At 36.4% G+C, this 27,947-nt stretch overlaps 1 protein-coding gene across 8 annotated transcripts in view; it reads right to left on the bottom strand.

Annotated features, from left to right (window-relative positions):
• The window catches only part of ARHGAP12 (Rho GTPase activating protein 12), a 123,595-nt gene that overhangs the window by 42,587 nt on the left and 53,061 nt on the right, over window positions 1-27,947 (bottom strand). For 4 of the 8 annotated variants that reach the window (XM_032259680.1, XM_032259682.1, XM_032259684.1 and 1 more), the window contains exons 4-6: window positions 14,187-14,450; window positions 7,095-7,235; window positions 5,878-5,958 (exon numbers count right to left, since the gene is read on the bottom strand). In XM_032259680.1, coding sequence (XP_032115571.1) covers window positions 5,878-5,958; window positions 7,095-7,235; window positions 14,187-14,450 — 486 coding nt within the window. The remainder of the gene's footprint in view (window positions 1-5,877; window positions 5,959-7,094; window positions 7,236-14,186; window positions 14,451-27,947) is intronic. The other 4 variants (XM_032259685.1, XM_032259686.1, XM_032259688.1 and 1 more) reach the window with 2 other exon arrangements.

Here is a 27,947-nt window from a genome sequence, read left to right as displayed (position 1 = left end):
ATTTAGCTTCTTGAATCTACCGGTTTGTCTTTTGCCAAATTGGGGCATTTTCAAATACTACTTCTTCAAAGTATTTTTCTGCCTCATACTCTTTTCCTTTCTCCTTCTGGAACTCCAATGGAAGGAAGGTTAGAACTTTTGTACTTTCCCACAGGTCTCTGAGGCACTGTTCTTTTTATTTTTTTCCCGAAATCTATTGTCTCTCCGTTGTTCAAACTAAATAATTCCTACTAACCTATCTTTGGGATCATGGATCTTCTTCTTTTTTACCACCATTCTGTTATTGAGCCACCTAGTATTTGATTTTTGGCTCTAAGATTTCCCGTCGTTTCTTCTGTGTATCTTCCATTTCTTTGCTGAGACTTCCAACCTCTTCATTTATCTCAAGTGTGTTTACAATTGCTTGCTGTAGCACTTTCATGAAAGCTGACTTAAAATCCTATGGGATAACTCATTCATCCCTCTCATCTTGGTGTGTCACCAACCTACTGATTATCTTTTCTCATTCAAGTTCAGATTTTCCTGGTTCTTGGTATAACAAGTAATTCTAGGTTATATTTGGATGTTTTGAATACTATAAGACTTTGGTTTCTATTTAGGCATATTTTAGCAGGCTGTGAACCCTGTTTATGTCCAGAATGCACATCTCGGCCTGCTTCTATGGCCCGTAGTTCAAATGTCAATTTCTTTTTTTTTAAATCTTTTCACTGCTGTTCTGAACTGCCCTGTTTATGCACTACTCAGAGGCCAGTCTGAAACCTGGGCAGTATGCCACATCATGTTTCAGTTCTCAAAGTTTTTGCCATGTTAATTCTGGTTGCTTTCATGCATAGGCCTCTGGGAATGGTGTCTAGGACCTTATACATAGTTTAGAAATCCGTTTCTCTGGCTCCTTCCTCTCTATAATCCTCTTCCCACACTCTGCTTGGGATAAGGTGGGGTGCTGCCTTGTTGCTGTTGTCCATTTAGTGCACAGGGAGGGTGAATCACAGGGTTCCTTGCATGCACTCTGGGCCTAGTCAACAGGGCTCCACCCCATAGTCTCCACAGCACCCAGGCAGGGATGGGGAGAGTGCTATTTCAATAGTGCTGGTTAGGGATGGTTGACTGGGTTTCATAACATCATGCAGAAGGAAATGCTTTATTTTGTGGAGTTCACCTGGAACAGAGTAGGTATAATAAACAGAGAATGTGTGCTTTACTTGGTTTAAAAAGCTGATAATGTATTACCACAGATTTGTGGGTTGGCTAAAAACTGGCTGATCTAGAGGGGCTCATCTACACAACTCTGTCTCTCATCCTCCTCCTAGGACCAGGGGGCTAGCCTGGGCACATTCTTCTCATAGCAATGGCAGAAGTGCAAGCGCAAGCCCTGACTACAAGCCCATGTCAATACTCTATTTGTGTCATGTTTGTTCACATCCCAGTGAAAGCAAGCCACACAGCTGAACTCAGTTAATGACAGGACAATTCCTTCCCCCACCACCCACAGTGGGAGGCCACCACAATGGTACACAGAAAAGAACCTAATACTAAAGAAAGAATAGATCCAATGACACTACCATCTACTGCGGTAGATGATCTGTCCTTTCACCTTGTGACGCCTTTTAAGATTGTCTCCTTATTGTGAAGTTCTGCAGATCAAGCAAAATTGGCTGACATGTTGATTTATTTTTATCTATCCTTGACAGTATTCAAAGCATATTTTCCAGTTAAAGACTCATGTCTTCCTTCAATTTTAGAAAATTCCTAAAAATTGTATTTTCAAATATTGTTTCTGCACCATTCTTCCATTTTCTTCTTTTGGAGTTCCTAATATATGAATATAGGAAACTTTCAACTCACTCTCCTTTTTTCTTAACTATGCTTTCACATTTGTTATCTTTTTGTCCCTGTCTAAAGTTTATGCTACTGACTGTATTTTTTATTTCAATAACTATGTTTCTTCATCTTAAAGATTTCTAATTTTTCTTTATCATATTTATCTATTCATGTATGTTTTTATTTTTCCCAATTTCTTATTCTTTTTAAATGAAAGGCTTCATTTAACTCTGATCACCCACAGCATAATTTTAAGCCTTTATTAAATTATTAAGAACAGTTACTTTCATCTGGAGTGAATGACATGTCCTGATTCTTGATTTTTCTGTCTATAATAATAGTACTAATTTCTTCATGCATTTTATTTGAAATATTGAACAGCAGACTTTATTTTGAGTGAGGAATGTTTTGTTTTCTCTCTCTTCATTTACTCTCCTTTATTTCTTTCTCTCAATCCTCCTTCCTCTCTAACAGTTTTGTGGTTCCCTTCTCCTGCACCCAAACCAGTGTGTTTGTATTTATGTATATATTCTATTACTCAGCTATCATATGAATATGTTTCTTCTTTCCAAACTTGTAACAAATACATAGGACCATATCCTATGTATTTGCATTTATCACAACATAATACTGAACACCAAAGACATATTCAGAAAACAGTAGTTAAACCAAATTTTAATATTTGCATTGGGGGGTTACAAGCTTGACAGGATTTATCTTAAACTTACTAAGTAAGTATTAAATTGCTTAGAGTACAGAATGTAATCTGCAGTTGTCTTTATCATATAGTAACAATCTATGAAATAGTGACTCTACAACATTTTTCCTTATTTCCTCATTTCTACTGTATTTAACTCAAACCTGTTCTCCATATCCAATTTAACTGAGAGTTAAGCAAACTGTCAAGACGTTCTAACACTTTATGCTAAGCAGCAAATGGCAGCAGAAAATAAAATAGTATCACAAAACTGAGGATTCAACGCTGGTCACAATCAGTACACATTTCCATTGCTATAAAATACGTTTTGAGGTCTTGATTCAGTCTCTTGCCTCTCTTCTTTCTTTCACTAAAAGCATCTCTGAAAGTAAAAAAGTGTCCTAATGCAGCCTATAGTTCTTCTGACCAAGGAAATTATAGAAGGGAGTCATTAAGAAACCCAATAGGAATATTTAGCTACCAGTTAAGGCTCCAAATTGTTCCTGATATTAGGCTATGCTGGGAATCTCTGCTTTCAAAGGACCCTAACCTGTGACAAATCACTCAAAAGAGGCCTTGTGATTGATATCATTATCCAGGGAATCAGAAGCCACTCTGAAGAAAGATACAGCAGAAGATTTCTCTAAAATTCAACGGGTATTTGAGGTACTGGTAGGAGCTACAATTCAAATCTCTCAAGTGGAACAAAAAATTTAATATGTGTATTTAATTATTACATTAATAAAGTATTAGTCTTCTATAACCTAAATCATTTTCACTGAACTAAATTTTCAGCAGATTTTTCTTCTGGTTCCTTCAAGTGGAAATCAAATCTTGTATTTTATAAGCATAACCCCTACTAGTACAGCCTAACAGAACCAATCCCTGTTATATATAGTTTTCAATACTGAATAATTATATCCCCCAAAACAATATTCTTATCCCAACATATAAGTTATTACACATTTTGGCCATCATGATCCATAAAAATCTTCTTTCCAAATTAATCACTAATTTTTTTTTTTTTATAAATGGTACCAATTTTGAAGAGTAGTATCTGAGGTATTCTATTACTTCTTCACAGCACATTAATAAAATAAATTGCTTATGTTATTATGTTTATCTCCTTTCCCCTAAAAGTTGGTAATAGTCCTACTAAGCTTGAGGTATGATTTTCCCACTTAAAAGTTTTATTGGAAGACAATGAACTATTTAAAAAATAAAATGGCAGGCTATTAAGCTTTTTATAATATTCAACTTTAAAAAATTGTTGCTAGAGTATCACAACTGCTAAGCTATAATTCTTAAAAATATTACAGAGTTATGAGTGCTTGGCACAACTTCAAAGTTTCAAGGGTAAATAAGGTTTTATCTTCAGCATCACATTCTAAAAATACAAATTAATAATAAAAATTTTAAAATCCACCAATGTTTTATTGAATTATGTTTCATAATTTTAAAGAGTAATTTGATTAAACATTCAACCCTGAAATACATGATTTGTGGCACATTTAGATAAGACTTTTTATTTTAAGATCTTTTCATTCGTGATATTTTACGATTGATGAAGTAAAAACACAATGTGATAATATTAATAGCTTCTTAACTTTTTTTATACGGGAGCTCTTATAATTAAAATACTAAAATTATCTTCACTAATACTAATATGTTAAGCCGAAAACAGTATTTTTAAAACCAATCCTACTGTATAAATGTACATTTTAATATGACTCCTAATTTAGAAAGTGTAATTCAAACAACAGAGTGGTTTAAAATATGGAATAGTTGGGCCAGGTGCAGTGGTTCATGCATATAATCCCAGTACTTTGGGAGGCTAAGGCAGGCAGATCACAAAGCCAGGAGATAGACATCATCCTGGTTAACACAGTGAAAACCTGTCTCTACTAAAAATACAAAAAATTAGCCAGGCGAGGTGGTGCACGCCTGTAGTCCCAGCTACTTGGTAGGCTAAGGCGAAAGAATCACTTCAACCTGGGAGGCAGAGGTCGCAGTGAACCGAGATCATACCACTGTACTCCAGCCTGGGCAACAGAGCAAGACTCCATCTCAAAAAAAAAAAAAAATTACATGTATTTTTTAATGAAATTCTATGGAATAGTTTTTTCTGCTGAGCAAAGAGAAAGTACCTACGTAAAATGTGTGATAAAGGATCAAAAATGCTTATCTGAAGATGTGACATGTTTTTTAAGCTACAAGAAAATTCTGAGGCTATATTTCATAAACAAATTAAAGGAATCAATATTTCCTTTATCTATCTCCTCATCCCCAACACCCATGAACTTCTCCATTATAGCCAGCTACACATTGTTCCATGAGATCACAAAATTGTAAAAGCTGTCAGTTACAATGGAGCTCTCTTTTGCTACTTGGTCAACTCAGACTCACAAAGGTATTCTTAAAAATCAATTACAGGATATATATTTTATTTTCATCCTACCCATAATAAGCCTTAGAATTTCATAAAATAATTAAAGGCCAGATAGCATTCACATAAAGAAGACAGCACTATTAATACTAGTTTATTAGATGTTTTCCAACTTATAGTCAATTTAGTAACATCTAGTGATTTTTCTCTAGATCCATGTTTCATTTATACTATTAATATTTTTCTTTAAATTGACTTACTTTGGGGAAAAGACAAATTTTAAAAACTAAAGTATATGTAACAATTGACACCATATATTTGTCTGCTAATTTTAACTGTTTTCTAGAACATTAAAATAATGCAACAATTAAAATTTAAATGTGTGCTCAGATATCAATTAAAATTATCTCAAGCACCAATAGTGATATACATATGACCACTTTGAAATCTACTGCCTTAGATAAACTCAGCAGCCATGGTGCACTTGTCCAGAAATGAGATGTCCAACTAGGACATCTTATCACATGTTGTCTATAACGCGGCCAATGAGTGGCTCAATTATAATATACATTTACATAAGAGGATAAACTTGAATACGGAGTTACTTTTCTTTCTCTTAAAAAATGATGAAATATAAGAGCAACTTTAAATCAATATACTCAACACAACTAGATATAAGATAGCATTATTGGAACTGAGGAGAATTCTTACTTCCAAGAATCAGTAAAGGCCAATTTCAAGCTAAACAAAAAGAAATTCTGAATAGGAATAATCAATATCACACAGTGAAGATATCTGTCCATCTTAGAAAACTTAAACTACTCACACAGTATTCTCAGCGAATTCTGAAAAAATTATTCTTGCTACTTTGTACAAGTAGAATAAAGATTTTAAAATAAATCTGCTGAAACCATCTCCAGGTATTACTTCATCTACTATTTTTAAATAGAAATTTAGTGTTAAGGTTTACTACCTTCGGCAATTCCCATTCTGACCGAGATCCATCTGCACTGTAGTAATATTGTCTACCTTGATCATCGACATGCTTGAGCCACTATAAAAACAGAACAGGTGTTTTTAAATTAAAGTGAGTTACTATCAGAGATACTAGATTTAATTCTTATGAATTTTATTCTACTTGCTCAAGAACATTGCAACAAAAATTTCTAACTAACTAATTATACTAACAGACTTGCAGTTTAAGTTTGGTAAGAATAATTATTATTAAACAAGATTTTATTTGCTCTCTCTTTCCTCCAATGTCTGGTTAGTTGTTCAAGCACCACTTAACGATGAACAACATATAACATAAAGATACACAGATGTATATATGCACTGGAACACAGGTATACTCCTATTCTGAACACAGGTTTGAGAAACTGACAAAAGGGAATTGCTTTTCAATTAAGTGTACAACTAAACCATTTAAAGCTAATTTCATGCAAACCTTTAGGAATTACTTTCTGTGGTCAAACATAACAAAATTTAAGTAACTGCAACAACAGAACATCGTGCAATATAACACAGAAAATATGAGGGAAAAAAAGGCTACGTATTGCTAATACAAACATATGATCTTGAGTATGAAATACATGAAAAAACTGCTTCCATATGTTCTAATGCCAAATAATTAAGGCAGGAAAGAGGGATAAATGCCTAGCCCCATTTATTCCCAAGCATATCTTCTCAGAACATGCACAATCAATCAGTTGTTTTCTCAAATGATACCAGAAGCAATACACACACAAAATGTCAATATTCATTTCCAAACTAATTAATCATAAAATACTAGATTCATGGTTTTTGTTTTACATAAATTTGATTGTAACAGAAAAAGGAGAATAGGTAGTAAGGCAATGTACAATAATGGCACAGTGAGAAAACTATTTCCAAAAAACTATTCCCTCAGAAAAATATAAAGAAATATGCCTACTGAAGAAATCTAAACAAATAACATTTAACAGGTGTACTCTTAAAAGGTCTTCCTTGGGTATCAAGACCACAAAAATCACTACCATCCTTAGCAATTTAAAACCATGAATCAGCAGTTATTCTGATTTTCATATTGTCAATTGGCATGATTATAAAGTGACGATAAAGAATATTTTCATAATTTTTCTTAAGTACTACTAAAACTATTTTATGAGAGAATTTTGCCAAAAAACACTAGATGAGAAAAAAAGAATGTACCTTTTCATTAGTATAGTCACTGGTATATAAGGTATGCCCACGTTCATCCAACTCTTCTGACCAACCCTTTGGAGGAGAACCACACTGACTATCTGACTGGCTGTAACAAGTGCTGTAGTAGTTTTCTTCTGATGAAAGAAGCTACAAATAGTCAGAAACATAAGAATTTTTCTTCTTTGAAATATAAATATGGAGCAGTGGAAGGTCTAATAATTTTACTTGACTGTAAGAAGATATCTAAAATATATTTGATATTTGATTTTGAAAATAAATTAAGTCTTTAAATGGTACACTGTAAGTGGTGAGGTAAAATTAATAGCAGTTATTTTATCGCATTAGTGCAATCCTAGAAAAATTCACCATAATAAAACTGAAAACAATGTTTTCAGACTAAGGAGAGATTGAATGTTCTTAAATGCTGCTTTTGAACTAGAATCAAGTTTTAAAATGAGAGGAGTGGGTATGTGTACACATATCTATGTGTAAACAAAGGAGGAGATAAGGGAACTTCATTAGACTGAGCTTCCTCTCATGTACCACAAGCACATAGCCACATGCAAGGCAAACAACGCTGCTCAATAAATATATCTCGAACTATTTTTCTATAATTTGTGTTATATTTTATTGGTAAAATTTTCTAACTCAGTCAAATGCTTATGAAAGACTGCTGGAAACTAAACTTCAAAACAAGAAAAAATAATATTGAGAAAATTCAAACATAATACAGAGAGACAAATAAAAAATTCCGTACAAAAGTAATATAGGAGCCAGGCACAGTGGCTCATGTCTGTAATCCTAACACTTTGGGAAGTCAAGGTCAGAGGATCATTTGAGTGCAGAAGTTCAAAACCTGCCTGGACAACATAGTGAGACCTCATCTCCATTTTTTATTAAAAAGAAGAAGAAGAAGAAAATAATATAGGTACACATGATAAACTGCAGACACATGAGAGAAACAAATTAGAAGAAAGGGAAAATTTAGCAACTTTTTATGCCTACTGACAAGAGGCACCACAATATGACTAAACGGCAATTTGCTTTCTGCACTTAAGATTCATTTAAGAATTATTTATTAGTAGTAAGAATTATTTATTACATGCAACAAATAATTCTATTACCTCTAGGTAGAATAGTTGCAGCAAGTAAAACTTACTCATTCATTCATATTTTCTATCATCATAATTTGGTCTGAAACACTAAGAGGGGTAGATCCTCAACATTGTAGTTAAAGACATAAAGGGCCTAAAATTAATATGTTCACAAAAACATAGACAACTTTACAGAAGCACTGCATAAAGTGAATTATATATGTTTTACAACAAAAACATTTTTAAGCATTGAAAACCTAATTCAAAAATCAGGAGTTTCTTTTTATTTAACTGAGACAACTTAAAATGCAAGCTCATAGATGAGAGAAGTGCAATAAAATGTTTAGAAACAGAAAAAGGGCAACTGAATTAGTAAAATTAATTTAAGAAATAATTAAAATCACAGAATCAATTTTTCGAAGACATGAGTTTCTAGCTGAAAAAATTCTCATTACAATTTTCCAACTTTTGCATAGTAAATTTGATGTTCTCTTCTACCAAGAAAAGTAACCTCCAATATCTTGATATGCTTTACTACAGAAACAGACTTTAAAGATCTGGATATTCTCTACTGAAAAATAGTTGTTTAATGGCAGTTAAATTAAAGTTAAGATTATTTTTGGTGCACATTCTACAAATGTTAACTATTATAAATCTAGTAACTCCATTCAAAGGTGTAACCAATTGAATAACTTTGGGATCTATTCTGCAGCAAAGGTAACCTAGTACAAATATGAGTGGGCTATGACAGATGTTCCATTTATCGCAGAATGGGAGGTAGGTATCCCAATTGATCATCTGAACAGAAACTGCTAAAAATGTTACATAAAATGCTTTTTAAAAACAATCCATGAACAAAAGGTTAATTAAAAACTCAGAGGTCAAAAGCTAAGTGGAAACAAGAATCAACAGAGTCACGAAGAATGAAAAAAGACCTGCTTTTCTCTTGAAGGCATTTGCCAGACCCCAAACTAAAATGTTAGTTTTCAAGACCATGCAGGAATGTTAGAGAACTGGACTCAAGATTACCAAAAGCAGAAAGTCTAAAAGGATATCCCGCAATACAGAGCTGGGAACTCCAAAGACTTATACCCACAAATTATGGGTGAACCATAATTATATCTTACCCCTTTATTCCACACTAGGAAAATCATAGAAAATTTTCCCAATAATTAGGGGAAAATAAGGAGACTCTCCAGCCACAGGAATCTTCATGAAATCCAGATTACTATTACCACTACCTGGGTGGCTTGTAAAAACTAAAGCTAAAGATGTTACTTCTAAATATTCATAGTTTCCCTAGGCATCTGGCAGAAGAGACTCACCTCTGAAGGAAACCACCTTTAACCCCAACATTAAAGACTTCCTACTTATGAATTTCCAAGAACTATAACCTCACATTAAAACAGATACACTCTCAAAACACCCTGAGTGACAGTCAGCAGAAAAACGGTATAATCAGACTTTCTAAAACTCTATATACGGAAATTAAGAAAAATAAAATAGAAAACAAGACTAGAGAGATATGACAAATAAATGCAACATATAATTTTCACTGGATCCTTCATTGAAGGAAAAAAAAACTATAAAGGATATTACTTGACAACTGAGAAACAATAAATATTAACCATGTATTAAATAACATATTAATATTATATGTCTTGGGTATGATAAATGTATTGTGGTTTTGCTAGAACAAGTCCTTATACATAAAATATATTATCTGCTTTAAGTCATTCATTACACACATGTGTGTATTCGTGTTTGGGCAAGTGAAGGGAGAGAGAGACAAATAAAGCAAATGTGGCAAAATTTTAACCATTGCTAAATCTAGATGAATAGTACATGGCATATTAATGTTCACTGTACTATTGTTTCAAATTGTTGAAGGTTTAAAACTTTTCAAAGTAGTGATATCAGGAAACTCTCTCAAATAAACAAACTCCCCCAAACAAATTTAAAATATACCTTTTTAAAATTCAAGGATTGGCTTAACATCAAATGAAGGTACACACAAAGAGAAAAATACCAAACAGAAGCTGGCTAGATCTTGAAATACTGAAAATGATGCATAGAGAGACATAGATGAACACAGTGAGATTAAACATTCATCTAATCAAGGTTCTAGAAGAAGAAGAAAGAGAATATGCAGCAAGTCTACATAAAGATACAGCTAAGAATTTTCCAGAATTGGTCAAAGACAGGACTCCTCAAATTCAGAAATCCCAACAAAGTCCTGGCAGAAACTAAAAATACTTTCACCAGTTACATCACAGTAAAAATACAGACACATGATCTTTAAAGCAGCCAACCAAAAGAGACAAACTATGCTTAAAGGAAAGACAGATTGACATCTGAATTTTCACCATCAACAATGGAAGCCAGAAAATATAAGAATAAAAGCTTTAATGAACAAGGAAAAAACAAACAAGAAAACAGTCAACTTAGAACTATATACCTATGTTCTTCAAAAGTAAAAGCAAAATAAATAAATTTCTAGACAAAAACTAAGATTCTATTACTAACATACTCTCATGAAGGAATTTAAAACCATGTACTAATGGCTCATGCCTGTAATCCCAGCACTTTGAGAGGCCAAGGTGAGAGGATCACTTGAGTCCAGGAGTTCAAGATCAGCCTGGTCAACATAGTGAAACCAGGATACAAAAAATTAATACAAAAAGTTAAAAAAAAAAGCCAGGCATGGTGGCTCATGCGTGTAGTCCCAGCTACCTGGGAGTCTGAGGCAGGAGGATGGCTTGAGCCCAGAGTTTGAGGCTGCAATGAGCTATGACCACAGCACTGTACTCCAGCCTGGGTAACAAAGCAAACCTCTGTCTCCCGCCAAGAAAAGGCTCATATTTATCACAGAAGAAGAAAATGTGAGAAAACAAAGTGGTAAAAATCAGGATTAATTCTAAGAGTCATGTACAACGAGGGAACTAAAAATAGAAATATAACACATGACAGCAACAGCACAACAGCACATGCATATCCTATATTGCTTTAAGGAACAAGACGACAGTGATTAACTTTAGACTATGCATAAACTACGCATGCTAAAGCTGCACACTGCAGTCCTAGCTACTGGAGAAGCTGAGGCAAAAGGGCTGCTTGAGTCCAAGAGTTTGAGTTTGAGTCTATCGTGGGCAACACAACAAGATCCTGTCTCAGCGGAATCTCAAGCTTCTACCCACTAGATGTCAGCTGCACGTTCCCCATTGTGACAACAACAACAAAATCTTCAGACTTTACCAAATGTCCCTGGAAGGCAAAATCAGCCCTACTTACGAATGATTATTCTAGGGTAATAAGTACTAAAATAATAAGCTTCTATGTTAAGACAGAAGAGCCAACAGTTGCTCCCTCTCAAACCCCACTAAAATCACAACAGCAAAATATTCTTAAAATGACATATACCCACAACAACAGTGAGAACAGTCAAGCAGATGAACAAAAATGAAGGAGAGTGGGGGAAAATGACACCCGACAAGCTTACAGAACAGAATCTGCAAATGGCTCAGGAACTGATGATATTAGCTATTTCTAAAACTGGGGAATGAAAGCAGTGATACTAAAGTAAGGACTAATATTGCCAGAATCTCCTTCCACATACCTGGCTGCTTGGTGTGTAGCCCGTCCCTACCCCAGCAGAAGTATAAGTATGGAGAGTTATTCCCTCTGAGAAGAGAAAAATATTAAGATTCTGAGTTGGGGGAAACCAGACACAACAGGGACATGGATACCAAGAGAAAGAAGGGAGACTGAGAGACCAGGTGCAAAATGAATGCCAACACCAAGACCCAGACAGCCCTTACCTTGTAGGCAGGAGATCTAAAGGCGTCTGTGGAGATTCTGATTAGTCCAAAAGGAAAGACCTAATGGTTCTAACACAGGAGACTCCCCCACAAAGGGCTGACCCAGATCTCCATTAAAGTTCAAAATGCCTCACAATTGTGAGAGAAAATGATTTCCATCCTAGAATTCTATACCCAGGAATACTATCAACTAAATATGAGAGCAAAAGACAGATATTTTCATACATGCATAGTCTCCATTTTACCTCCTATATATACAACCTTTCTCAAGAAGTCACTGGAAGATGTGCTCGAATCACTTTGGAAATATTTATCTTCATACAATTTGTACAGAGACTAGTAATGTAAACTGAGACCCTGTATAAAAGTCACTGTCAACTATTTACTAAAATAGAAAGCTAAGAAACATGTTAAAAGTTCCTATGTATAAATTATTTTAGTCTATAATCTAGTCTTTTTCCTAATTCTCCAACATTGTAAGATTTTACTTTATTACTGATACACAGGCTAGTTTATTTTCAAATATTTCTAATGTATAGTTCAAATAAAATTTTCCTTTTTTCTTTTTTTGAGACAGAGTCTCACTCTGTCACCCAGGCTGGAGTGCAGCTCACTACAGTCTCCACTTTCTGGGTTCAAGCGATTATCCTGCCTCAGCCTCCCAAGCAGCTGGGATTATAGGCCCCCCCCCCGCCACCAGGCCCAACTAATATTTTTGTATTTTTAGTAGAGCTGGGGTTTCACCATGTTCATCAGGCTGGTTTTGAACTCCTGACCTCAAGTGATCCGCCCACTTCAGCCTCCCAAAGTGCTGGGATTACAGGTGTGAGCCACCATGCCCAGTCAAATTTTCCTTTCTTATTATAGTTAAACATGAACGATTTTTCTATTTTTGCTCTCACTTGAACACTAAAAACACAAGTTACTACCAAACTAAAGCTATAAATAAACCAACTGACAAATGGGACAAGAAGAGAGTTAACTACAAAAAGCTTTTGGAGTCTGCTAAATACAAGATGTGTTCCCTGATTTTTCCAGCTCCTATCTACCTGAAGCCTACTTTTATTTGTACGAGCCAGCTGCTTTATATAAGAGCAGGCTGTCCTATGCAGGTGGAGGGGCTCAATCTACTAAATGGCAGGATTTAACTCTGTTCCATCAATCCTACCAAGTTACTCCTGTACATCTAAATAGCCCCAAGGCCTGTTGCCAGACTACTGAGATAAGTGTTTCTGAAAATACAGCTGGCCAATTCACTGCACCATCCTGCAAGAGGCATGGAGGAAGGCGAAACTAGAAGAAGAAGAGTATAGACACTTGTTAGAGAAAATGATTTTAAAGCAAATTGTTAGACTTAACAGAATAATTCAATTGTATCAAAGGAATTATAATTATTTCCCTTATATATAAGTAAAAAAATGGTCTTGTACCACTGACTGACAAAGAGAAAAACTGGGAAGTAGTCTGGCAGCCATACTAAGCCAATAGAGAAAAATATTATTTCCATTTATTTAGCTGTGTCACATCACATGTTTTCTATTTTTTTCTAAAAAATGTCACTGGACAGCCAGGTGCAGCGGCTCATGCCTGTAATCCAAGCACTTTGAGAGACTGAGATAAAAGGACTGGTTGAAGTCATGAGTATCAGACCAGCCTAGGAAACATGGCAAGACCCGATCTCTACAAAAAAAAAAAGTTTAAAAAAATTAGCCAGTGGCATGTGCCTGTGGTACCAGCTACTAGGGAGGCTGAGGTGGGAGGATCACTTGAGACCAGGAATTTGAGGCTACAATGAGATATCATTGCACCACGGCTCTCCAGCCTGGGCAACAGAATGAGACTCCACCTCTTAAAAAATTGAATTAAATTTATAATGTCACTGGCTTGTGCAGTAACAACTGAAATAGTATCTTCTAAAACGTAAGGGAGTGCACTGGCACTAGACAACTTAACCCCAGTTCTGGAACAAGTTCACACACTATCAGATTAGCAGATGTCCATTAGTCAGAGATTAGGAAGTAGCTAGCAATAGTATTAGTAAAGCTTGGAAATAATTTTTAATGTTCTTAGAGATTCAAGTGTTCTAACATGCTGACAGTAAAAAACAAAACTATTTACTTCTTTGGTTTCTGAATAATGAAAACAGAAAATCTGGTAACTTGTGGTTACTCCTTAATTACTCATACCTCTTGATCCCCTGGACTTTGGAAATCTCCTTTGCTAATGCTTGCATCCCGAGTCCAACGAGGTGGTTTCCAAGTTCTTTCCTGTGTTCCTCTGTTATAGTAATAGCAACGCCCTGAGCTATCTTTATGAGTTTCCCATTCTCCATTAATCTGAATTGCTGGGCTCCCAGGAAGTGGGGGAAGAGCAGACTGGGATATTTTCAGTTCTTGAAGATTAGCATAGACAGGAGAATCTGGCCTTCCTTGATTTGGAGGTGTGGTTGCCTGTGAAATAAACATTTTTAAATTTCAAGTTTAAACTGATATAACATTTAGGTCAAAATTAAATGAAACAGAAGATTTATAAACATAATACTAATTCATTTAAAAACATATATACAGGTGCATATATTCTAAGGAAATAATAATTTAACAGTTTTAATATTCACAGTCTGATTGAAAATTAAAAGCTTCAAACTGAATCCAGAGTATGCATAATACTTTCCTTTACCTGAAAGAATATGTGATGAACAGCCAAGAGTCGTGGGTTCTAATTTAAGATCTAGCACTAACAAGTTGTATGATATTGGGTAAGATCACTTTATCTCTCTGAAACTGAAATTTTTTATCTCAAGAAATGAGAGAATTGGACTAAACCACCAAGGTTGTCTTCTTTGGCTCTCAAGTTCTATGATTTTAGGCAATCTTTTAAAATATAAAAAGTTTTACATATGAATAGTGCAGTTTTTATTATGAGAATTATCAAAACAAAGATTTCATATGCTAAGCCCTAACATTAAATCAGGAATATAAGTGAAACATAAAAGAGGAATAATACTTAAGCTAAGAATTTACTACATTCTATTCCTTCTCAGGTATAACTTCTCAGAGGCTATAAACAAATCATTTAATCTCTTCCTAGCTTCCTTACTTGTAAATTTCCTAATGATAGAAAAATAAGAATTAGTAGTAACTGATTTACATGTGTAATGTTAAGCTACAGCTTTATTTATTTAACTATCTCACTAGACGTCAGTCAAGAGCAGGATATATCATACCCCTCATATAAGGACACTGTAAATCATATTTAGGTTACACACAGAACTTCAATTGCTGAAGAAAAAAAAGCACATGTCTGAGAACACCTGCTTATACTATGTATTTGTATTTGTGTATATATTTTCCTTTTACAACAGAGTTTCTCAACCTTAGCACCACTGACATTTTGAGACACTAAATTCTTTGTTGTGAGGGCCATCTTCTGCACTGTGGGATGTTTATCAACTTCCCTGACCTCCACCCACCAGATGACAGTAGCGCATGCACACACGCCACACACATCACACACATACACATACACACACACACACACGCACACACACACCCCCTCTGATGTGACAAGTAAAATGCCTCCAGAACTTGATGAATGTCCCTTGGGGGCAAAGCTGGCCCTAGCTGAGGAACCACTGCTTTTCCCTATAAATCCTAGAATTATATTCAGACGTTCAATTATTTCTGTAATGTATCTAGTTTTATGAATACTTTAAAATACTGAATTTGAAAAGAAGCATGTGAATGGAAACCCTGAAACAGTTTTATTGAAATAAAAGCACTTTAACATCTAAAAATGTTTGTCTCTAAATAACGGAGTGTAAATCACAGAATAAGCTCCAACTGCGAAAACAATAAAAAATAACCCAAAACACAAATACATGTTTGTAAAATGGTCACTTTTGGTCTTCTTACACATGGTAGTTACACAAGTACTGTATTCAGTGATGCACATTTGACTATTTTCCTTTAAATGTTAGCTTCAAATTGATCACCAAACAACATCTTTTTATGAAGAAGATCTATCCATGGAGACAGGTATCATTTCTCCTTCAGATTAATTCCATATCCTATTAAATTTGTTTTCTCTGATGAAAACAAATTCTGTTAATATAAAAATTCTATATGGTAAATCATTTCTCAGAACCTAGAATATCTAGAAAATATTTATTTGACCAATATTAAAGATGTTCTTAATTTGCTCCTGATACTTGAGTAGAACTTGGGGAAATAAAGATACCAAGAAACAGCCATTTTCTAAATGACTTTAATGACAAAAACTATACCAAATCTTCAAGAAACAATTCCTGTTGTTTAAACAGTTTACATTTTTTTTTAATTAAAAGAATTGATTTGTCAAATTATTATTATTTAGATAGGGTTTCACTGTGTCGCCCAGGCTGGCATCCAATGATGTGATAGTAGCTCACCGCAGCCTCAAACTCCCAGGCTCAAGCGATCCTCCCACCTCAACCTCCAGAGTAGCTGCAACCACAGGGGCACACCACCACACTTGGCTAATTTAAAAAATTATCTTTTGTAGTGACGGAATGTTGCCATCTCACCATGTTGCCCAGGCTTGTCTCAAACTCCTAGACTCAAGAAATCCTATCGCCTTGGTCTCCCAAAGTGCTGGGATCACAGGTATGAGCCACCACATCCATCCTAATTTACAGATATTTACTAACAATCCCAACCCTCCAACACCACCATCATTTGGCAAGTCTCAATCATCTGTTTTAAAGAAGATGAGCCAGGTGTGCTGGCTCACGCCTGCAATCCCAGCACCCTGGGAGGCCAAGGTGGGTGGATCAGGAGGTCAGGAGTTCAAGACCAGCCTGGCCAAGACAGTGAAACCCAGTCTCTACTAAAAATAAAAAAATTAGCCAGGCATGGTGGTGGGTGCCTGCAATTCCAGCCACTCCAGAGGCGAAGGCAGAGAAATGCCTAAACCCTGGAGGGGGAGGTTGCAGAGAGCTGAGATCACGTCACTGCACTCCAGCCTGAGTGACAGAGCGAGACTCTGTATCTATTATTATTATACTTTAAGTTCTGGGATACAAGTGCAGAACATACAGGCTTGCTACATAGGTATACACGTGCCATGGTGGTTTGCTGCATTCATCACCCCATCATCTATATTAGGTATTTCTCCTAATGCTATCCTGCTCCTAGCTCCCCATCCCCTTGCTATCACTCCCCTAGCCTCGGACAGGCCCTGGTGTGTGATGTTCCCCTCCCTGTGCCCATGTGTTCTCTCTCACTGTTCAACACCCACTTATGTGTGACAACATGCAGTGTCTGGTTTTCTGTTCTGTCAGTTTGCTGAAAATGATGGTGTGCAGCTTCATTCATGTCCCTGCAAAGGACATAAACTCATCCTTTTTTATGGCTTTACAATATTCCATGGTGTATATATGCCACATTTTCTTTAACCAGTCTATCATTGATGGGCATTTGGATTGGTTCCAAGTCTTTGCTATCGTGAATAGTGCCACAGTAAACATACATGTGCATATGTCTTTATAATAAAATGATTTATAATCCTTTGGGTAGGTACCCAGTAATAGGATTGCTGGGTCAAATGGTATTTCTATTTCTAGATCCTTGAGGAATCGCCACACTGTCTTCCACAATGGTTGAACTAATTTATACTCACACCAAAGTATAAAAGCATTCCTATTTCTCCACATCTCTCCAGCATCTGTTGTCTCCTGATTTTTTAATGATTGCCATTCTAACTGGCATGAGATAGTATCTCAATGTGGTTTTGATTTGCATTTCTCTAATGACCAGTGATGATGAGCTTTTTTTCATATGCTTGTTGGCTGTATAAGTGTCTTCCTTTGCCCACTTTTTGATGGGGTTGTTTTTTTCTTGTAAATTCCTTTAAGCTCTTTGTAGATTCTGGATATTAGCCCTTTGTCAGATGGGTAGATTGCAAAAATTTTTGCCCATACTGTTGATTGCCAGTTCACTCTAATGATAGTTTCTTTTGCTGTGCAGAAGATCTTTAATTAGATCCCATTTTTCAATTGTGGCTTTTGTTACCATTGCTTTTGGTGTTTTAGTCATGAAGTCCTTGCCCATGCCTATGTCCTGAATGGTAATGCCTAGGTTTTCTTCTAGGGTGTTTTTTTTTTTTTTTTTTAAATATTAGGTCTTATGTTTAAATCTTTAATCCATCTGGAGTTAATTTTTGTATAAGGTCTAAGGAAGGGATCCAGTTTCAGCCTTCTGCATATGGCTAGCCAGTTTTCCCAGCACCATTTATTAAATAAGGAATCCTTTCCCCATTGCTTGTTTTTGTCAGACATCAGATGGTTGTAGATGTGTGGCGTTACTTCCAAGGCCTCTGTTCTGTTCCATTGGTCTATATTACTGTTTTGGTACCAGTACCATGCTGTTTTGATTACTGTAGACTTGTAGTATAGTTTGAAGTCAGGTAGCGTGATGCCTCCTGCTTTGTTTTTGTTTTTTTGCTTAGGATTGTCTTGACAATGCAGGCTCTTTTTTGGTTCCATACAAAATTTAAGATGGTTTTTTTTTTCAATTCTGCGAACAAAGTCAAGGTAGCTTGAAGGGGATAGCATTGAATCTACAAAGTACTTTGAGCAGTATGGCCATTTTCATGATACTGATTCTTCCTAACCATAAGCAAGTTCCCATCTTTTTGTGTCCTCTTATTTCCTTGAGCAGTGGTTTGTAGTCCTCCTTGAAGAGGTCCTTCACATCCCTTAACAGTTGTATTCCTAGGTATTTTATTATCTTTGTAGCAATTGCGAATGGGAGTTCACTCAAGATTTGGCTGCCTGTTATTGGTGTATAGAAATGCTTGTGATTTTTGCACACTGACTTTGTATTCTGAGACTTTGCTGAAGTTGCTTATCAGCTTAAGGAGATTTTGGGCTGAAGCAATGGGGTCTTCTAAATATACAATCATGTTGTCTGCAAATAGAGACAATTTGACTTCCTCTTTTCCTAACTGAATACCCTTTATTTATTTTTCTTGCCTGATTGCCCTGGCTAGAACTTCCAGTACTATATTGAATAGGAGTGGTGAGAGAGGGCATATTGTCTTGTTCTGGTTTTCAAAGGGAATGCTTCAAGGTTTTGCCCATCAGTATGACACTGGCTGTGGATTTGTCATAAATGGCTCTTACTATTTTGAGATAGGTTCCATCAATACCTAGTTTATTAAGAGCTTTTAGCATAAAGAGTGGTTGAATTTTGTCGAAGGCATTCCCTGCATCTATTGAGATAATCATTTCACTTTTGTCTCTGGTTCTGTTTATACGATGAATTACATTTACCGATTTGCGTATGCTGAACCAGCCTCACATCCCAGGGATGAAACTGACTCGATCGTGATGGATAAGCTTTTTGATGTGCTGTTGGATTTGGTTTGCTAGTATTTTATTCAGGATTTTTGCATTGATGTTCATTATGAATATTGGCCTGAAATTTTCTTTTTTAGTTGTGTCTCTGCCAGGTTTTGGTATCAGGATGATGTTGGTCTCATAAAATAAGTCAGGGAGATTTCCCTCTTTTTCTATTGTTTGGAACAGTTTCAGAAGGAATAGTGCCAGCTCCTGTTTGTACCTCTAATAGAATTTGGCTGTGAACCCATTTGGTCCTGGACTTTTTTTGGTTGGTAGGCCATTAATTGCTGCCTCAATTTCAGACCTTATTATTGGTCTATTCAGGGATTCGCCTTCTTCCTGGTTTAGTCTTGGGAGGGTGTAAGTGTCCAGAAATTTATCCATTTCTCCTAGATTTTCTGGTTTATTTGCATAGAGGGATTTTTAGTATTCTCTGATGGTAGTTTCTGTTTCTGTGGGTTCAGTGGTGATATCCCCCTTTATCATTTTTTATTGCATGTATTTGATTCTTCTCTCTCTTCTTAATAGTCTGGCTAGCAGTCTATCTATTTTGTTGATCTTTTCAAAAATCCAGCTTCTGGATTCATTGATTTTTTGAAGAGTTTTTTGAGTGTCTATCTCCTTCAGTTCTGCTCTTAGTTATTGCCTGTCTTCTGCTAGCTTTTGAATTTGCTTGATCATGCTCCTCTAGTTATTTTAATTATGATGTTAGGATGTTGATTTTAGATCTTTCCTCATTTCTCTTGTGGGCATGCAGTGCTATAAATTTCCCTCTAGACACTAGTTTAAACGTGTCCCAGAGACTCTGGTATGTTGTGTCTTTGTTCTCACTGGTTTCAAGGAACATGTTTACTTCTGCCTTCATTTCATTATTTATCCAGTAGTCATTCAGGAGCAGGTTGTTCAGTTTCCATGTAGTTGTTCAGTTTTGAGTGACTTTCTTAACCCTGAGTTCTAATTTGATTGCACTGTGGTGTGAGACTGCTAAGATTTCCATTCTTTTGCATTTGCTGAGGAGTGTTTTACTTCCAATTATGTGGTCAATTTTAGAATAAGTGTGATGTGGTGCTGAAATGAATGTATACTCTGGCCGGGCGCAGTGGCTCAAGCCTGTAATCCCAGCACTTTGGGAGGCCGAGGCGGGTGGATCACGAGGTCAAGAGATCGAGACCATCCTGGTCAACACGGTGAAACCCCGTCTCTACTAAAACTACAAAAAATTAGCTGGGCATGGTGGCGCGTGCCTGTAATCCCAGCTACTCAGGAGGCTGAGGTAGGAGAATTGCCTGAACCCAGGAGGCAGAGGTTGCGGTGAGCCGAGATCGCGCCATTGCACTCCAGCCTGGGTAACAAGAGCGAAACTCCGTCCCCCCCCCAAAAAAAAAAAAAAAAAAAAAGAATGTATACTCTGTGGATTTGGGGTGGAGAGTCTATTAGGTCCACTTGGTCCACATCTGAGTTCAAGTCCTGGATATCCTTGTTAATTTTCTGTCTCGTTTATCTAATATTGACAGTGGCGTGTTGAAGTCTCCCACTATTATTGTGTGGGAGTCTTAAGTCTCTTTGTAGGTCTTTAAGAACTTGCTTTATGTATCTGGGTGCTCCTGTACTGGGTGCATATGTATTTAGTATAGTTTGTTCTTCTTGTTGTATTGATCCCTTTACCGTTATGTAATGCCCTTCTTTGTCTATTTTGATATTTGTTGGTTTAAAGTCTGTTTTATCAGAGATTAGGATTGCGACCCCTGCTTTTTTTTTATTTCCATTTGCTTGGTAAATCTTGTCCATTCCTTTATTTTGAGCCTATCTATGTGTGTCTTTGCACGTGAGATGGGTCTCCTGAATACAGCACACAGATGGGTCTTGACTCTTTACCCAACTTGCAAGTCTATCTTTTAATTGGGGCATTTAGCCCATTTACATTTAAGGTTAATATTGTTATGTGTGAATTTGATCCTGCAATTATGATACTAGCTGGCTGTTTTGCCCATTAGTTGAAGCAGTTTCTTCACAGTGTCAATGGTCTTTACAATTTGGTTTGGTTTTGCAGTGGCTGGTACTGGTTGTTCCTTTCCATGTTCAGTGCTTCCTTCAGGAGCTCTTGTAAGGCAGGTCTGGTAGTGTCAAAGTCTCTCAGCAGTTGCTTGTCCATAAAGGATTTTATTTCTCCTTTGCTTATGAAGCTTAGTTTGGCTGGATATAAAATTCTGTTGAAAATTATTTTAAGGACGTTGAATATTGATTCTATAGAACAATTTAGGCAGAATTGACATTAAAATATAGAGACTTCCCTGCTAGAATCATGCATCATGGTTTTCTATGTTGTTGATAGTTAACTTTTGGGGTTCTTCAGAAACGTTTTGTGACTTCTTTCATGTGGTTTTCTTTGCACCATATTTTGCCATATGAGTTTTGTTTGTCCTGTGGGTCTACTCTCCACACAGGAAACAAGTATTGTGAGGCATTGCACAACAAGCAGCAGCAGACTGTAATCCTTGAGAGAGAGAAACAAACAAGGTGAATTCTACCACTCCCAGCCTTTGTGCCGGGAAGTGGTTTGCAGAAATCAGCCTAGCAAGAGGAAACCCAGAGTCTAGCAATCCTGGTGAATGAACAGGACAAACACTGGGAATAATACAAGAAACAGAAATAATTATAATCATCGAACACTGCGAATATGAAAAGTTGAAGGAAATGCTCCCCCATCCCTCCCCCCATCTTTTTTTTTTTTGAGACAGAGTGTTGCTCTTGCTGGCCAGGCTGGAGTGCAATGGCATGATTTCAGCTTACCGCAACCTCTACCTCCTAGGCTCAAGCGATTCTCCTGCCTCAGCCTCCCGAGTAGCTGGGATTACAAGCATGCGCCATCACATCCAGCTAATTTTGAATTTTTTTTTTAGTAGAGACAGGGTTTCTCCATGTTGGTCAGGCTGGTCTCAAACTCCCGACCTCATGTGATCCATCTGCCTTGTCCTCCAAAAGTGCTGGGATTACAGTCGTGAGCCACTGCACCTGGCCCCTCATTTTTAAAAATCAGGGAATCTAAAGTTGAATGGCATTCTTCAAGATTGACAAACCAAGAAACAGAGGTGGACTTATGTTTGAAATTTAGAGTCTTAACAGTAATTATAAGTAGATGAACAGATAGTTAGGTTTATTCACAATGAAAGGTAAAATGTTAGTTTCTAGTAGAAATAAGAACCTTATTTTCTTAATGAATTACTTCCATACTTAAAATCAGCTTAAACCTTCAATTTTCAAAGAGTATGAAAAAAGAATAAACGAGGACTCCGTATGTGTGAAATACTCTGATCTCTGGCAAAAAGAAAGTGCATGTATTTATTATTAACTGCCCAAACCTTTGAAAAATTCAAAGGAATTAACACTGATTAATTACCAACAATTTTCCTTGAGCTTGAAAATATAGGTTCTTGGTATAAAAAATTCTTAGTGTAAAACACCAAACTAACTTTTACATATGCACAAAATATATATTTAACTCCAAAAAGGGATGGTTATGTAATAATGCACTGTCTTTTCCAAGAAACCAAAAATATGTTTTTTAACAAATACACTCACTGTTGGTTAAGGTGGGATGTAACAACTCCAGTTTACTGCTGTTAACTTTAATCAGCAGAGCCCTTTTGGAAAAGTTTGGCAGTATGTTTCAAGAGGTTTTAAAAATATTTTTACAACCTTGAGCAAAGGAAGAAAATTCCTAAAGACAGAAAAAAATGCTTTCCTAACAAAGATGTTCATTCCAGTGTTATTTATAAGAAACAAATCAGAAACAATCTAAACATCTAACAGTAGAAAAATGATTAAGTAAAACATGACTCAACAGATGAGGCAATACTATACCAGTAATGACAATGCTATGAATGATTTCCGATTTAAAAAAAAGAAAAAAATCTGGTTGGGCACGGTGTTTCATGCCTGTAATCCCAGCACTTTGGGAGGCTAAGACAGGAGAATCTCTTGAATCCTGAAGGTGGAGGTTGCAGTGAGCCGAGATGGCACCACTGCATTCCAGCCTGGGTAACAGAGCAAGACTCTGTCTCAAAAAAACAAAGAAACAAAACAAAAAAACTGCATGATCTGCCATCAGCAGGTCCAGGGAAAAAAAATCGTGTAAGGTCAACTAAGAAAAGCAGAACATAAAACAATATAATGAAATTCCAATTAAATTTTAAAGCATAAAGAGAAACAAACTAAAACACTGTCAGTTTTCTCTGGATAATAACATTATGTATGTTTTCTTCTTTGTGTTTTATTTCCCAATTTTATTATGAGAATGATCACCGTTAAGAGTTTGATTGGGAACAAGGGGCAGGATAGGCACTTGCCTAGTCAACCACGCTTAGAAAAGTGACAATAGTATTAACCCTATAGAAACTAGTGTTTCTTCACAGGTGGCCAGTGGATCATCAGAATCATCTGAGGGTGCTTATTAAAATTCTTGGGCCATATTCAGAGTTACTGGGGGTGGAAAGTGGTAATAGTGGTCGGGGGTTAGTCAAGAATTTATATTTTCAGGCCAGGTGTGCTGGCTCACACCTCTAATCCCAGCACCTTGGGAGGTTGAGGCAGGAAGATCACTTGAACCCAGTAGTTCAAGACCACCAGCCTGGGCAACATAGAGAGACCCTGTCTCTCCAAAAAATAAAAAATAATTAGCCAGGCATGGTAGCACATGCCTGTGGTCCCTGCTACTTGGAAGGCTGAGGTGGGAGGATGGCTTGAGCCCTGGAGGTCAAGGCTGCAGCGAGCCACTGTACTCTAATCTGTTGACACAGAGTAAGACCCTGTCTCAAAACAAAAATTATATTTTTAAGTATTCTGTGATATTTATGTACACTATTATTCAAAAGACAATAATAAAAGTCAATCCTACTGAATGGACTTAAGGCAAACTAGTTTCTTCAGCCCAATAAATTTGTATTATAAAAACATAAATACTTAAAGGCAATTCTTAAGTCCATACCACCATTTGCTGTTACTCTGCAGATAAGTCAAAGAAGAGTTAAAATGAATAAGCAGTAAGATACGGGTACTTCCAATATATGAGTCAAATAAAAATCAGCTTTCTAACATTTATAAGAACCTTGGTTCATGAACTGTCACCAACAAAAATAAATGGATTTTTCATACTTAAAAAGAAACAAACACAAAAAACTGGTCAGGTGCCAAGGCTCATGCCTGTAATCCCAGCACTTCAGGAGGCCGAGGCGGGCGGATCACTTGAGATCTCGAGTTTGAGACTAGCCTGGCCAACATGGTGAAACCCTGTCTCTATTAAAAATACAAAATTAGCCAGGTGTGGTGGTGGGTGCCTATAATCCCAGGTACTTGGGGAGGCTGAGGCAGGAGAATCACTTGAACCTGGGTGGCGGAGGTTGCAGTGAGCCAAGACTGTACCACTGCACTCCAGCCTCGGCGACAGAGTGAGACTCTGTGAAAAAAAAAAAAGAACCACTGCCCTACCCCCCCCCCCCCAAAAAAAATCAAAGTTAATTTTATGGGTTATATCTGTCATTAATTAACAACTGAACTGGGACCAGTACCTCTGCACATGACCTAATTTTATATTTAAAAAAAGACTTGGCCTGTTCCACTTTATAGATCGACAAAAATAATCCTCCCATTATCCACTGAAAAGAAAAAGTAGAGAACCATAAAGTAACTTTAAACTTATTTTCTACCTGCGTCGTTACTTTTTAATACCAAAAAATACTGAGATTTGTCCTCTTTTTACTTATGACATTAGTTCAAGAATTCCTTCTATAATAAACTTCTGAGAATGGGAGAATCCATACTAAGGAGCAACACCTCTTTGTTCTTACTCAGCACATGCTACTCAGTATTAATACTCAGGTATCTTTCTTACTACAAGTACAGAATTACATTTATATTACTGAATAATATAAATCCCTACAGCCTATAATCATGCCTTTGATTCAGACTTACGGAAAAAAAATTTACATAAATGGTAAATGTTTAGCCTGACTGTATCAGGCTCTAAAACTGAACTTATTTTTTAAATCCTATTACAAATCATACAGGGGAAAAAAAAGCCATTTATGTATTTTTGTAATTTAGCTGCTTAAACAAAGTCTCCTTTACCATAATTTTTATATAATAATAATTATGTAGACTATATAAATTATAACATTGGGCCAGTTAACATAACAGAGGACAAAAAGTAAAAATCTGTCAACGGGACAATACTCAGCTAAAACAGAACTAAAACTCGTCTTAGTTCACAAATTTTGTTTAGTTTCACAACAAAAAATTGCATGATCAGTATTACCTGAAAAATAAAACTTTGTAAAAGAAAAGTCATTTAAAGCCAAATTTTGGGGGAAAAAACATACACTACCCTTTAGTGATTTTGAAAATAAAAACTTACAAATTCTAATGTTCCTGTCTAAAGCATGATTACGTTGAGATTTCAAGCTCTAGAAAGTATACTGATATTTTCATGGTTTACTTTTACTTAACTAACATTTAAGTACTAATTATGAGCGAGGCAGTAGATGAAAATAGGACAATCCCCGTCCTTGAGGAGCCAATAGCCTAGTAAAGAGGACAAAACAACTCCAATGGCACAGCTAATTGCTGCAGAGAGGAATGTACAGGATGCTCTGGAAGCACAGAAAAACCCAGCGCTGAACAGGGAGAGGAGGTGAGACACAGCATGCAGAAAGAAGTTCACAACAGATGTTTAACATCATCTTTAAAGGAAAATAGGGGCAAGTCAAAAGAGTGGTGAAGGGCACTTCAAGCACAAGCAACTCCTCATTGTTCTTAGGCTATAACACACAGAAATGGAAAACAGCCTTTGAATACGGAAACACAACTGGTAACTAAGTGAATTCGGTATCATGATATCATTAATAGACATCAGTTTTCACACATGATTTTCCTGATTTTTTTTCAGGTCATTTTCTAGTTACGGCAACTCAAGGGTGCTCTATTACTATAGGATTGGATACCTTGTATTCACATGCTAAAACTTAGCCTTCACCTTACAGCTTGCTTCTGTCCTCCCCCTCTCTTTTTATCACTTTGGCCAACAGCCTGAACAGCCTCTTCACACTATCACAGATCTGTGACCATTTCTCCCGCCTCCCCTGACAAAGACAATAATAAGGCAGGTATCTGGTAGAAAAGCTGTGATGTCTGACAACCGCTTGTTTCTAAAAAGCCATACATAAACATACTGATGAAGTCATCTCTCTGCTACCAACCGTCTCAATAACAGCTGCAAGCAGTTTATTGTAGCAATCATGCCAGGCTATAAACTACAGCCACTGGTAAAGACTATCTATCTGTACCCAGAGGGTTGACAGAGAAGAGGTGACAGATACCACAGTGAAAAGGAATGAAGGAACTAAGAGGAACCAGCACACAGAGTCACGGGAGTGCAGTCAGAAGTTTATTACAGGCGGCCGGGCGTGGTGGCTCACGCCTATAATCCCAGCACTTTGGGAAGCTGAGGCAGGCAAATCACGAGATCAGGAGTTCGAGACCATCCTGACCAACACAGTGAAATCCTCTATTAAAAAAAATAAAAAATTAAAAAAAGATAAAGAAATTTATTACTGGCAAAAGATTTGCCAAAAAGAACAAAAGACAAATTTCCCCACCAAGGTCAAGTCCACATCTCTCCAGTCTATTCTTTCACGCCTTCACACTCAACCTTTCCTCCTCAGCCTTACTTTTCTGTAGCTCATCACAGTACTTATGACACTAAACTCTAATCCCAGATTTACTTGTCTGCCTTTACTTCTAGAACTTCATTCTCTTTAAGGCAGAAACATTTGTCTTGTCTCTTCATCTTCAGAGTCTCGTGTAGCATTTGCACAAATTAGCACTCAATAAGTTCCTGAGTGAAAATTACTTTTATATAACTAAATAAGCTATCATGAAATCCATACACTAAAATTAACTCCCTACTCCTGTTTTTATAGTCTTCCGGGAAATCTATTACCTAAATTCCATTGCTTCAATAAAACCACAATCTCTCACTCAAACATCCTCCTCTCCCCGAGCTACTGACATGTATTCTTAAAGACCTACCAGCATGGATATTCCACGTGTACCTCAAAATCACTACATCCTCTGTCTCAACCTTCTTCCATAATATACTACCCCACAGTAGTCACTAGTTCAAATAATAGTATCATAAACTCCTCAACCAGAGATCTCTCAAAGTCATCTTTGTATCCTCTCTTTTCCCCAACAAAGTACTACTAATTCTCTATCCTAATATATCTTGAATTTCTTCCTCTCCTATCCCAAGATAAACTGCCTTAGTTTGTCTTTTACTGAATGACTAAAATCACCTATGGGGCCTACTGCCCCCATTCCTTTGCCTCATCCACTTGATCCTCCATGGTACCACTAGTTATTCTTTAAAAGCACAGATCTGGTCTTGTTATTCACCTGCTTAAAAACATCAATGAAAATTTCATAACTATAAAATAAGTCCAAAGACCTTTACAGAGAACTGTGGCTCTTAAATACTCCAGTCCCAATCTTTTCTGCCTCATTTATTGCCATTCTC

This window comes from Sapajus apella, unplaced genomic scaffold, assembly GCF_009761245.1.
Source record: "Sapajus apella isolate SASKATOON/1434 unplaced genomic scaffold, GSC_monkey_1.0 scaffold111, whole genome shotgun sequence".
NCBI classification, from domain to species: domain Eukaryota; kingdom Metazoa; phylum Chordata; class Mammalia; order Primates; family Cebidae; genus Sapajus; species Sapajus apella.
The sequence above is the reverse complement of the archived record's forward strand: the minus strand, read 5'-3'. Positions and strand labels throughout refer to the sequence as shown.